The sequence below is a fragment of the Aedes aegypti genome, chromosome 2 (assembly GCF_002204515.2).
Source record: "Aedes aegypti strain LVP_AGWG chromosome 2, AaegL5.0 Primary Assembly, whole genome shotgun sequence".
Lineage (NCBI taxonomy): Eukaryota > Metazoa > Arthropoda > Insecta > Diptera > Culicidae > Aedes > Aedes aegypti.
In genome coordinates, this window is record NC_035108.1 from 310,377,189 (window position 1) to 310,390,073 (window position 12,885).

At 36.5% G+C, this 12,885-nt stretch overlaps 3 protein-coding genes across 4 annotated transcripts in view; 2 read left to right on the forward strand and 1 right to left on the reverse strand.

Moving 5' to 3' along the window:
• Positions 1 to 12,885, forward strand: part of LOC5564978 — a 99,001-nt gene that overhangs the window by 41,219 nt on the left and 44,897 nt on the right. The window lies entirely within an intron of this gene.
• LOC110676720 lies at positions 375 to 1,266 on the reverse strand. Its single transcript, XM_021845697.1, has 3 exons — positions 1,015 to 1,266; positions 860 to 959; positions 375 to 806 (listed from the first exon to the last, which is right to left on the reverse strand). Exons 1-3 carry the CDS (start codon positions 1,084 to 1,086, stop codon positions 508 to 510), a joined length of 471 nt encoding a protein of 156 aa, XP_021701389.1. The 5' UTR covers positions 1,087 to 1,266; the 3' UTR covers positions 375 to 507.
• LOC110676719 lies at positions 4,156 to 7,730 on the forward strand. The gene is made up of 4 exons (XM_021845694.1): positions 4,156 to 4,521; positions 4,583 to 5,660; positions 6,816 to 7,229; positions 7,288 to 7,730. Exons 1-4 carry the CDS (start codon positions 4,393 to 4,395, stop codon positions 7,401 to 7,403), a joined length of 1,737 nt encoding a protein of 578 aa, XP_021701386.1. The 5' UTR covers positions 4,156 to 4,392; the 3' UTR covers positions 7,404 to 7,730.

The following is a 12,885-nucleotide window of genomic DNA, read 5'->3' on the forward strand; positions in this document are numbered from 1 at the left end:
GGCAAAAAGCTTATTTTTCAATCATACCAAATTTAGTTTTTTAAGTCAAAGAACTGACTTTAGCATTATTTTGATCTACTCGTGAATAGCTTTTTTAGTTGTTATTTTGTAATCAATACCTAAATAATAACATATTTTGTTGTTTACTATTGCTTATCCTTTTGTTATTATGTTGCTATTATAATGGCAAAATTTAGTTATTAGTTTGTTTTTTTTTGTTTCATACAAAGGTAGTTGTTATTTTAGTTATTTTAACTCTTATTTCCAACAAACCAATAACAAATTTTGACATTCGAATTTTCCATTTTAATGGTGAATATTGTTATTCCTTTGCAATTCGCTTCTACCCGGTAAACATCTCTGAGTTCAAAAACTTCCGATTTGTGCCTTTATCCACATTTCACAAACGCTGAAATAGCAATCCATCGATCCTGATCTTCTAATTTTATATTTTGTTCCACTGCAAACAGCTAATTAGAACAGTGACAATGTTTGATGTTTCTTTCGTCAGATCTTCATAGATTTTTGTGAAAGTTCTAATGCAACATTGTGGTTGGATCCCATAAGAAAACATCTCACCGATTCCTCTATTCCTTCCCTGTTCTGATTATCGAAATCACTTGGCACTTCCGATGCATTGCACGAACTCGTTTGCCTGCTAAAATCGGATTGAGAATCTTCCTTGGAAACGTGTGATTCATTATTGTGAAGGTCCGGTAATTCACTTTCTGATGCTACTGAAAATGAACTGTTTACTTCGGTTGGATTGATTGTGTTGTTGTCATCGGAGACATCCGAAGAAGTATCTGAAATAACATATGTTGTAAGTGAGGATCAAGAACGTTTAACTTGTGTATACCTGTTTGCAAACTTTCTCCTGATTCTATGAAAACCTCATTGACGCCATCGTTGATAAGATTATCGATAGTAGTTCTCCGGGGCTGTTCTGCTTTCTTGCGCTATTAAAAAGTTTGATTAATATAATTTTCATTTGTTTGGAAATTACCTACATACCTTTTTAACGTATTGTTGATTGTACCATGGATCCATTAACCAATAATGATTGGGTCTTCGCTTTTCACTCATCTTAAATACCGACTTAAGGCTTTTATAACGCTAATACTTCCAAAATAATAATACTTCCTTACAATGCAATCAATTTGTCAAAGTCCATTCTACTAGATGTTTCGGAATTGCCTATTGTCTATTTGAAAAATAAAATTTTGACAGGAGGCGGTTGCAACAACAATAATTCTCGATAACTTTTTCAAATAGACGTAAGTAGCTTTCATACGGTTTTGAGAAAATTAATTAAGAAGAATCACAACCTTTCTTCTAAAATTGTTTTAAAACGAATCCCCTTTTTAACATTTTTTACCGTGTACATCGCTTAAATTTTGCATGCAATCAACTCGCTTTAAAACTCAAAGTAGTTTCTAACACTTCCCACAAAAATTGTATGACAAAATGATAAGCCGTTTCAATCAGTTACTTACGACGTTTTTGTACCAGTGTAAAATCGACTCAAGTAGTTTTTTGTTTTGATTCGTGGTTAAGTCACTTTGTCTCCCATACAACGGAGCGGCGAAAGTAGCGGTAAGGTTGCGAAAGTGGAGAATCTTACTTTCGTCGTTTTGTAAATCCGGAAATTAAACGTTCTAAAAGTGAAAAATCGAGTTGGTTTAGAGCGGAACGTGTAGAATTTCGTCTGCGAAACACGTAGGATTGATAAAGTAAGTTTGTTAAGTTTTCTGACTTGAGTCTGTTTGAATAAGTCTTCGAGAATTGTTGTCGTTTCGTAAAATGGACTACTGGTAAACAAAGGGACAATCGGCAACAAAGTCTGCACTGAAATGAATTTTATTGTAGAAACTATTGAATCCATGGTAAAATTAAGAACTGCACCAACGATTTTCAACCGACTACATTAAGCTGTTAACTCTACCAAAACATAGTCAACATCACTACACAAGAAAATTTCTTCTGTTGATTTAACCAGAGTTGTAGTATTTTTGACTAGAAACATTCTTGATTTGAGAAGTTTAGCATCATACTTTTGACCACACTGTGTTGTACGGTGGGTGTCACGGATTGAAATACAATGCTTTATAGTGGATGCTACTATGGACATAGTCAAATTTACTGCACTGCTCAGTGATTTTTACCAGATTATAGTAAACTTAACAGATTTTTGTAGTCGGTTGAAAATCGTTGGTGCAGTTCTTAATTCTACCATGGATTCGGTAGATTATACAACAAAATTTTTTTGCGTGTGGAACAATTCTCGATTACTTTTTCAAGTGAACGTAAATAATTTTCACACGATTCCCAGAAAACATTGAAAGAATTAAAACCTTATTTGTGAATCTTCCGCAAAGTGCCGTAATTTAGACTCTAATTCCGCGCATTTTGCAATATATCTTATTAATTGGAAATGATTGGTAATGATAATATCAAGTGCAATTGTGATGTATAACCATCATATGCAGATAGCAATATGGGCAAAAATCAAAACTTTCTTGAATTTCGACAAATTTTGGACCAAATGTGCGGAATAAGGCGATGTGCTAAATATGTGCACTTTGTGGTATTTCAAAATGGATTAACATTTTTCACGTGAATCCTTAAAACTTCACATGTAAGCAGTCATTGTCTCATAAAATCACAATGACACATGGCAATGATACACAGTTTTGTTCAATTATTTACGACGTCTTTTGTACCAGTGTAAGATTGACTCAAGTAATGTTTTGTTTTGATTAAGTTAAATCACATTGTCTTGTATATTTATACTCTACATCTGATGTAGATTTTAAAAAAGACCAAGACAATAAGGCAAAGAAAATAATGATCAACGGCTTTATATTTTTCTTTGATATGAATTTGCAAATTTTCATGAAATGAAATGAAACGAACAGGAATGAAACATTCGCTGTTTCGGAAAATTATTCGACGAATACACATTTTCATTTGAAGCGTTGCCATATCCGGACCAATTTGCGATAAGGACTCTTTTAGGTTTTCAATCATTTTTCTTTTCTTTCTGGCGATGCATTCGAACTAGAGCCTGCTTCTCAGCTTATTGTAGTCATTAACACGTCCATAAGTAGCTTTCTTTGCCAATTTTTCTGGTTCGAGAAAATATTCCTTATGAAAAGATCCTTGACCGATGGGATTCGAACCCACAACCCTAAACTCTATCCCGCTGAAAAGCTGTGCGTTTACCACAACGACTATCAATATTTTTTACGGCAACTGAATAAATGCTTAAGTATTGTCTGGTTCGCTGAATATAATACACCGCGCGAGTGTAGTAAAGTTACCAAAAACGCGCATTGTCCCCCACTTCCACACGGAAAATGTTTTAGGAAAGAAAGGAACAACTGGTTCACTCAGGCAAATGGATTATCGATAAACATAGGAACCCCTTATGAAAATTCGCCACAAGAAATCGGATTGAAATTCATAAATTTGCCTTATGAAACCAGAATTTGAAAACAAAAAACATTTTCGCGGCAACCTGGAAACGAACCAAGAACCTTGCGATCGATAGGCCCGAGCGTACACCACGCGCCTATCGACGCCTTGATGTGGAGTGATGCTAAAACGATACATAAAGCGTTCGTATTGCAATAATCGTTCCACCTTTCATAAGGCAAAATGTATGAAATTCGATAGTCCAGTTCGCTGCGTGTTGGACGAAACACCGCAATTTTATATATCTCCAACAATAATGATGTAAAAAGAGTCAAACCGCGGTTGTTCTTTTTCTTCACGCGCGTGTCTTTTTGAGCAAATGCGCTAATACTTATCAATACTAACGCTTAAAAATAAAGTTGTTTTTTAACGAAACTTTTACTATTTCTCCAAATTTGTGTGAACCGTGCCTGGTTGCACATAAAATAATTATATTGTTGCTGAACACTGACATAATAATGTGTATTTCATTAAAATAGATTTTTATTTGAGGATATGAAATCCAATAAGGATTTGAAATTATATTTGCCAATTTCATTCATAATATACTACTTCGCGTCGAAAAATGGGTTAACCAACGATTTTTGACCAACTTCGCCGCATCGCGACTCGCTTCGCTATAGTGCTCAATCTATACCCTCCGCCATATTCATTATGCGCACTATTGAGAATCGAGTTGCGACGCCGCGAAGTTGGTTAAAAATCAAATTGTTTAGCCCATTTTTCAACCCGAATCAGTATATTTATTTTCATTGTTATTGATATGTCAGCTAAGCCCTAGTCGTAAATTCCTCTTGAAAAACGGGAGCCCTGCACCACCGACATAGTTGTCAACTTGTCACCGTCGTCGATTTAATACTACATTTATCTTCACACGTGTTAACAAATTGCCTGATACGGAAGTTTTTTGTGCAAATGGCGAAATCGAAGAAAAAGGTTGTGATTTCGGCAGCGGTTAAGCAGACCGCATCGAAAAAAGTACATCGAAGTGTTCGGAAGGAAGCTAAATCGAAAAATCTTGATTTTTTGCTCGCTCCTCATCAGGTAATGTAGATCGAATACTAACATGTTTGCTCTAACCTCAAACCTGGTTGTTTTCTTACAGAACAAAAATGTCGACACAGGAATTCAAGAGATAAGCCCCGAAAAGCCTTCAACTTCCACAGCAGTTCCGCAGCGACATCGCAGTGGCAAACGACCGGTGGAATTGTCTGTCCGCAGTCATTCCGGTTATTTGGTCCGCAACAAGGAGAACACGCACTGTCAACAGGATGATGGAGTATCCGTATCACCTCCATCTGCTAAACGATGTGCCATCCGTGTACCGGTCATTTATCTCGAAAAACAAAATTTGCAGCGCGGAAATAAGAGATCAACACTGCTCCGGGGCAGCCTGTCGGATGGAGAGAACGATGAAGAGCACTTCGAGTCGAATGCGGATGAAAACTACCACAAAATGCCGTGCGTGGGCCGTTCTAAGGATCCCCCAGGAGCTGTTAAAAAGTTTAGCCAGGAGTTGACATCCACTAATCAGGTGAAATCAACAACAGCATCGCAGGTAGAGGGCCGTGAAAAGAGACCGGCAGCAATATCAGTCACCAGTTCCATTGACCAGACCGAGGACGATTTTCACCAACAACAAGACGTAAACAAAACGCCATCATTCGCTCTTCCTGCAAAACGGTTGGCATTCCGAGCACCCTTGATTGATTTTCCAACAGATGGAAATCTACAGTTTCTCCAAGATTGGCTGTCAGAAGAAGAAGACGAAAGTGAGAGCTGTGAATCGGAAACACAAAATGCGTGTGAAACAGACGACGACCTTGAAGACCGTCCTAAGAATCTATCAAAGACTGGTGCGGTTAAGGTAAAACAACAAAAGTCGGGCCAGAAGCAAACATCCGGAAAACAGGTAGGAGTAACAGCAGTTCCGCAGCAACAGTTCGCCGCAAAACAACAGGCAGCAAAATCAATCCGCCATCAGTCTGGTTCCTTTGTTCAGATCAAGGAAAGTATGCTCCGTCAACAAGCTCCATCTACAATACGATGTGCCGTTCGAGAGCCGTTGATTGATTTGCCAACAATCGAAAAGCTGCCGTTAAATGATGTAATGCATCCACCATCACCCACAGCTATCGGATCTATTCAGCCAAATCCACTAGTCGAGGCAGACACCGATTTCCGTAAGTAAATGTAGTTCTTAAATAGCTGATGCAAAAAAAAACACCAAAAAGTGCTCTTTAAATAAGAATTTTTAGCGAGGTGTCATTGATGGAAGGTAAAAAAATCGATTATTATCGAAATTGCGTGTACCGTAATTCAGGATGTAGTTGATCAGCGGCGAGAAGTAGATAATTCCAGTACTCATATGTTTGTAATTAGAGCTATAATTCGATTTCTATTATTAACTTTTGTGTGACGCCGCATTATCTAACAGATTTTCCTAAATCTGGTATAATATTGAAGATAGAAAAACAAGTATTTGTTGAAAGATTCTCCTTAAAACAATCACCAGTTGAAAATTGCGAAAAAATACCTACATTTAGGTGTTCAATGTGATTTATTCTATAATTCACATAATTTAATTTTAAAATATATTGATTTATCGACAAGTTTTTTACTTATTTATTTTTGAAATTTTAGAGACTTGATTCAGATTTAGTAACTTCATGTTTAATGAGTATTTTTGAAAACCTATCTCAGTAAATAAATGAAAATTCGAATTTAGTTCCACTAGAGTTTGTATCTTTTGACAGATACGTGTATTTCGACCTCAACAGTAAGGGCGTCTTCAATGTCGTTTACTAGACTCAGTAATAAATTATCTTCAGCCCGGAATCAAAACCTTCGTTCTTAAATTTCTTAAAATTATTTTTGTTGTTCAAAAAGTATTTATTTGATAGAAACACTCAAAAGTGATCAACTTCGCCCCATTTTACGGTACATCAGATTTTTTTTCGACGAGTATAAGTACCCTAAAAAATAACAACCCTGAAAAATATACATTGAAATATATTCTTTCTAAGAAAATTGGAACATTTCCAGCTTTAAAAAAGCAAATCTCAAGTACCACTCCATGTATCGATGTGAAAAATTTATCGTATAATTCTATATACGGTGCCCGTTAAAGCTTTATCGGTTCTCTAAAACTCGAAATTTGCTTCTGCAAGTCTGATGAGTTTTAATATTTTTCAATTTAATTGTTTATTTTTTTATTAACCATCAATGTTGGGTTGCTAATTATTGGCTCATGTTACTCTCCTGATGATAACGTCAAATTGTAACCATTTAGTAAACGTTTTATTTTTATGTGGACATTTCTTTTTCCACTTTAATAGGCTGTGTTTGCGGACAGCAGGCTAAGATCGATCAGCTTATCCACCTGAACAATGCCCTAATTGCGCAAAATAACAAATTGAAACTTGCTAATGAGAAAAGCTCACTCCGCTGTCTCACATTGACGGACGCCCTAAATGCAAAAGTGTTGGGAAAGACACATGACGAAAAGTTCACCGAATTGCCCGGTTTCCCCGACAAAAATAAGTTGAAGAAATTTTCTGAAACTGCTGGGAGCCGCGACTACATTTTTGTCAAGCTATTGCTGATGGAAATCTTCACGGATGGTCTGAAAAACATGACACTCACGGGTCGTGTAACAAACAATCCAAATGGTCGGAAAGGAGGTGAGCGGATTCAAAACGAATTGCCGGAAAAAGTTCGCCTCGATACTGAGAAAGTTAAATACATCGAAGGTTAAAATTAGATATATTCTAGTTAACATAAATTTCATTGTTTATTTTTCTTCTACAGAGCGATTTGTTGAGCACCGAGTTTATCAAGGGGAAACCCCGGCCGTCGCTGGAGTTAAGGTTAAACAATGTCGCGAGCTGATCGCACGCGTTCTGATTTACTATGGTAAGAAATAATTTGTCACCGATTCAATGTTTTAATACAATTCAGAAGTTGAATTTCAAAGAAATTTAAGATTAATTTTTGACGAAGTTTTTGTTTGCTTTTTGTTCTAGCACAATTTAAAATCTAAATTGCTGTTCATAAGATCATTTATGGAAACCCTCACAAATATAAAAAACTGAAGATAAAAATGAGTTACTTTGTTTGTATTTTAGGAGAATGAAAGAAAAATCTTTGGAATTGGTCAATAAACTTCAGCGTTCACAATATGTTATGATCATTCTTTTATTGAATAATTGAAAGCGATTAAAAATTGACTTGTTGCTACATAAGCCTATTTTTAAACTACTTTTTTTATATACTGCTTTGCATTGAAAAATGGGTTAACCAACGGGCGAAGTTTGATTTTTGACCAACTTCGCCGCGTCGCAATTCAACTCTCAATAGTGCGCATAATGCACACGGCGGACGGAATAGATGCGTATTATATAGCTAAGCGAGTCGCGAACGGCGAAGTTGGTCAAAAATCGAACTTCGCACTTGGTTAACCCATTTTTCGACGTGAAGCAGTATATCAAAACGTATCATATTTTGATATAGATTTCATATTATTGATCGAAAAGCATGTAACTGGATAAGTTGCAACGTATATTTAACAGTATTATAATTTTGATACTTTGTATCAAACACATATAACAGGGTTTGATATATTTTTGTTGGAAAGGGTATATTAAACAGTATTATAATTTTGATACTTTGTATCAAACACATAGAACAGGATTTGATATATTTTTGTTAGGAATGTATCACATTCAGTTACAATTATGTTACACTTCATATGTATTTTTGTTACGATTTTAGTTATTTTAACAACATCCTGCATCATATTTGTAACAAAATATGTTCGATAAAAACTTTGTATTATAATATCATAGGCTGATATAATTTTGTTATGTACCTTTAGTCGGGTATGATTTTGAAACGTTAATTCACATATTCAGTAAAATATACACATTATTTTCACTTACCCCATTTACCCACTTGCCCCGCGGTACCTTACATAGTTTGTTTGAAAATTACATATGAGTATTACTGTGTATTTTTGTCTCGAGATGGTAGAAGTTTTAAAAATTACGTCAACATTCCCAATGTCAAACAATTCAAAAGATGTTTTAATAATGTAAAAAAAATATATATATGTCTATTGAAATTGTATAGAACGAGCATAATGCCGACACTTATAGTGACAAACCATACAAAATTTGTTTTAATATTACATAAAAGTTACGCTTTCAAGAAAAAATGTTGATAATCCATCCTCGACTGAACACAAATATCTCTTCGTACTCACACAGTGCGAACAGCAGAACTTCTTGGCGTATCGAAACAAACCGTCTTGTTTGGGCTTTCCCAAACACCTACCCAGCAAGACGCTCGAAAACAGGGAAAAAAGAAGTTCTCCGACGACGAAAACACGCGCGAAACCGAGAACAAAACCTATCCGACGACGCAACAACGACCCGTCCTGCTTGGTCTTCACGAAGCACTTATGGGACTAATATGCGATTATGGGCAGTACAGTTCTTAAAGTAATCCAATTGTCTGGGATTCAGATCTGGTAAGAATTGCACATCGATCCAAATGAATAAATGATTTTCAGCTTACTGCTTATTCTCGAAGTGCTATTTTAGCAGCTCTCATTTTGTTGATCAATAACGGCGCCGGCACATAGAATATCCAATGTTGAAACATTGGAACAAATGTAAATAAAATAATTAATAATTTCAGGCAAAAATCGTTACAATCTTCTATTGCCACGATTAATGCGTTATATGTTTAGGTTAAGTTATGTTAAGTATATTCAAAACGTATTTTTTCTCTTATAAGCAGGTGAAATCAACTCACCTGTAAAAAATCTGAACTGCTACGGAAAATGAAATGTAATATGTTGTTAACAAAATGTTAATTAAATCTTAGATTTGTGTTACCAAATTAGGATGGTAGTGTTGTCTAATAACACAGAACACCTAGATATAAAAAATAATGAATGTAATGTTTGGAATGATACTAATAAAGAATTAAAAAAAAAAAAATAACGGCGCCGGCCAAGTCCTTACAGTCAGTTAGGAAGGGAAAGGAACGTTATTGTGTAATGATCGTTGCTTCTAAAGACCGAGAATACCTCTGCATCTCCACAATATGGTGTGGAAAGGTGTGGTTAGTGAGAGAAGAAAAAATGTGGGAGTCAGCTTTGGTCGGTGATATGATTCATGGATCTTAGGGACGATTCAAATATGACGTCCATCGTTTTTCGGGATTTCTAGACTCCCTCTCCCCCCTCTGTCACGCTTTTTCCAACACCTCATACACGTACTGTCACACTTTTGTGGAACCCCCCCCCCCCCTACCCCAAATAATGGACGTCATTTTTGAATGAGCCCTTCCCTAAAACAAGTTTTGCATTTTTGCATTGCTGTAAAAAATATTGAAAAACGTTTAAAAAAAGTCGAAATTGATAATGCCGAACTATTCAAAGGTTATTTTAGCAATGACGACAATAGAAAGGTTATCATAAGTTATCATAAGCATAGAACGAGCTCCCCAGTTGGCAATTCATACTCGGCTGAACACAAATCTTTTTGCACTCGAACAACGCGAACCGAACACGATTGGTCTTGATTCCGTAGCTCGTCCCACAGGAACATGTAAACAAATTAAAAGACCACACACTACTGACGAATTAAAGTTTTTTTTTTATATTCGAAGGTGTCTTTGCAGATTTTACGGTTTATTACTGTTAACTTTTACATTAAAATGACTGCGACCAAATTTTATGGATACTTTCCGTTCATTGAAAATCCAAGTGATTTGGATGATGCCGTTGATACTACAATATCGATGGACATGGACGTTTCCCAAAAAGCAGTTTTACTACTGAGTATATTCTCAGATTCTGGTATGATATTACTAAGCAGTTTATCTCGAAAGGAGGACATTGCTAAGAAGTCCGTGATATCTATTTCGCAAACATGAATCGATATGCTTTTCAATCTAGAAAATCTACATTGATTTCTTTTACACAATGTTGTATACGATATCGAGAAAGCATTCGCTCCAACGTCATCCTGTTTTGGTGTTGACTTGGATATTGAGGGTGCCTTTGATAAAGTGTCTCTCGATGCAGTATTGGAAGCTACACGAAACAATGGACTACCTACAGTTATTACCAATTGGATATACCAAATGCTTGTGGATGCCTATAAGGGGGAGTCTTATCACCACTTTGTGAAATCTCGTAGCAGATACGCTATCGGAGCAACTTAATAACAGCGGTTTTCTAAATGATAGATTTGCCGACGATAACTCTGAGCTTCGATAGTTGGTATGTACGACTAAGCTTTGATAGTTGGTATGTACATAAGTACCATGTTCGACTTGATGCTAAGTGCTCATCAAGTAATCCAGAGTTGGTGTCGCCTATATGCCGTTCGGTTAACCCGAAAAAATATCTACACGCTCAAAAAAGAGTTCTGGAAAACGTGAACTGTCAAAAATACACCATGAACTACCACCAATGGTCACATAAACATGATCTAGTTCACGATGTACACACTTAGATTAAATTACTGGGGTCGGTAAAATTTAACTGGGTTTTGGAACTGCCGAAAAAGTCAGTAAAATGAAAACTGTCGCCACGCGTAATTGAAAAGCAAATTTCACCATGTTTTATTTTTTATCGATATATGATATAAAAAGAAAGCTCTCTGCAAAATTTCAGTAAAAAATCTCTGTTTTTTTTTATTTCTGACATTATTTTTTAGTTTACTGTCTTTTTTGGTAGTTCCAAAACCCAGTTATTTTTACCGAACAGATTGAGTGTGTATTTTTGCTTGTTGACTAGTTCACGTCTGCTGTTCACGGATACGAGAACGGATTTTTTTTTCTGTGTATTGTTCTTTTTACGGAAAGACGAAATCGCGATGGGATTTGACGTTAACGTCTTTTTAACCCGTATCCGACCGGGCTAAGAAAAAAAATTCAAAAAATTCTCGTGAAGCTATTTTCTATCCGATTTGCAAAATTCTTTCACTATATGAAATCCAAACTCTTCTATTTTCCTATGCTGGGGAAAGTGGTCTAAAATTTTGCCTGTGGCCGGAGTTATTCCGGTGTCCTCCTGGGTCAAGTCGGGTAAAAAATTGATCAACTTCCTTTCCCGAACGGTTTCATAATACTAAACTGGAATTTAACAACTCAAGTTTTGTAGGAACAGTCAATCGTGCAACATTAAAGATATTCAAGTGATTTAAGGAGTCACTTTCATGGAAGTTTCCTTGAAAAACTGAAATAGGCCTTCCGGAAGATCCGGAACATCCGTAAAAGTGGTCAAATCGTCAAAAATGACTTGGAAAGCCGCGGTTTTTTTCAATCTCACTAGTTTTCAACATACATGGACATGACCAATGCTTTGAGTGCATAAGATCCTATATGGCCATTGGGGGGCTCACTGGAAGATCCGGAACATCCGTAAAAGTGGTCAAATCGTCAAAAATGACTTGGTAAGCCGCGGTTTTTTTCAATCTTACTACATACATACATGGACATGACCAATGCTTTGAGTGCAGAAGACCCTATATGGCCATTGGGGGGCTCATCGGAAGATCCGGAACATCCGTAAAAGTGGTCAAATCGTTAAAAATGACTTGGAAAGCCGCGGTTTTTTTTTTTCAATCTCACTAGTTTTCAACATACATGGACATGACCAATGCTTTGAGTGCATAAGACCCAATATGGCCATTGGGGGGCTCATCGGAAGATCCGGAACATCCGTAAAAGTGGTCAAATCGTTAAAAATGACTTGGAAAGCCGCGGTTTTTTTCAATCTGACTAGTTTTCAACATACATGGACATGACCAATGCTTTGAGTGCATAAGATCCTATATGGCCATTGGGGGCTCACCGGAAGATCCGGAACATCCGTAAAAGTGGTCAAATCGTTAAAAATGACTTGGAAAGCCCCGTTTTTTTTTTCAATCTGACTAGTTTTCAACATACATGGACATGACCAATGCTTTGAGTGCAGAAGACCCTATATGGCCATTGGGGGGCTCATCGGAAGATCCGGAACATCCGTAAAAGTGGTCAAATCGTTAAAAATGACTTGGAAAGCCGCGATTTTTTTTTCAATCTCACTAGTTTTCAACATACATGGACATGACCAATGCTTTGAGTGCATAAGACCCAATATGGCCATTGGGGGGCTCATCGGAAGATCCGGAACATCCGTAAAAGTGGTCAAATCGTTAAAAATGACTTGGAAAGCTGCGGTTTTTTCAATCTCACTAGTTTTCAACATACATGGACATGACCAATGCTTTGAGTGCATAAGACCCAATATGGCCATTGGGGGGCTCATCGGAAGATCCGGAACATCCGTAAAAGTGGTCAAATCGTTAAAAATGACTTGGAAAGCCGCGGTTTTTTTCAATCTGACTA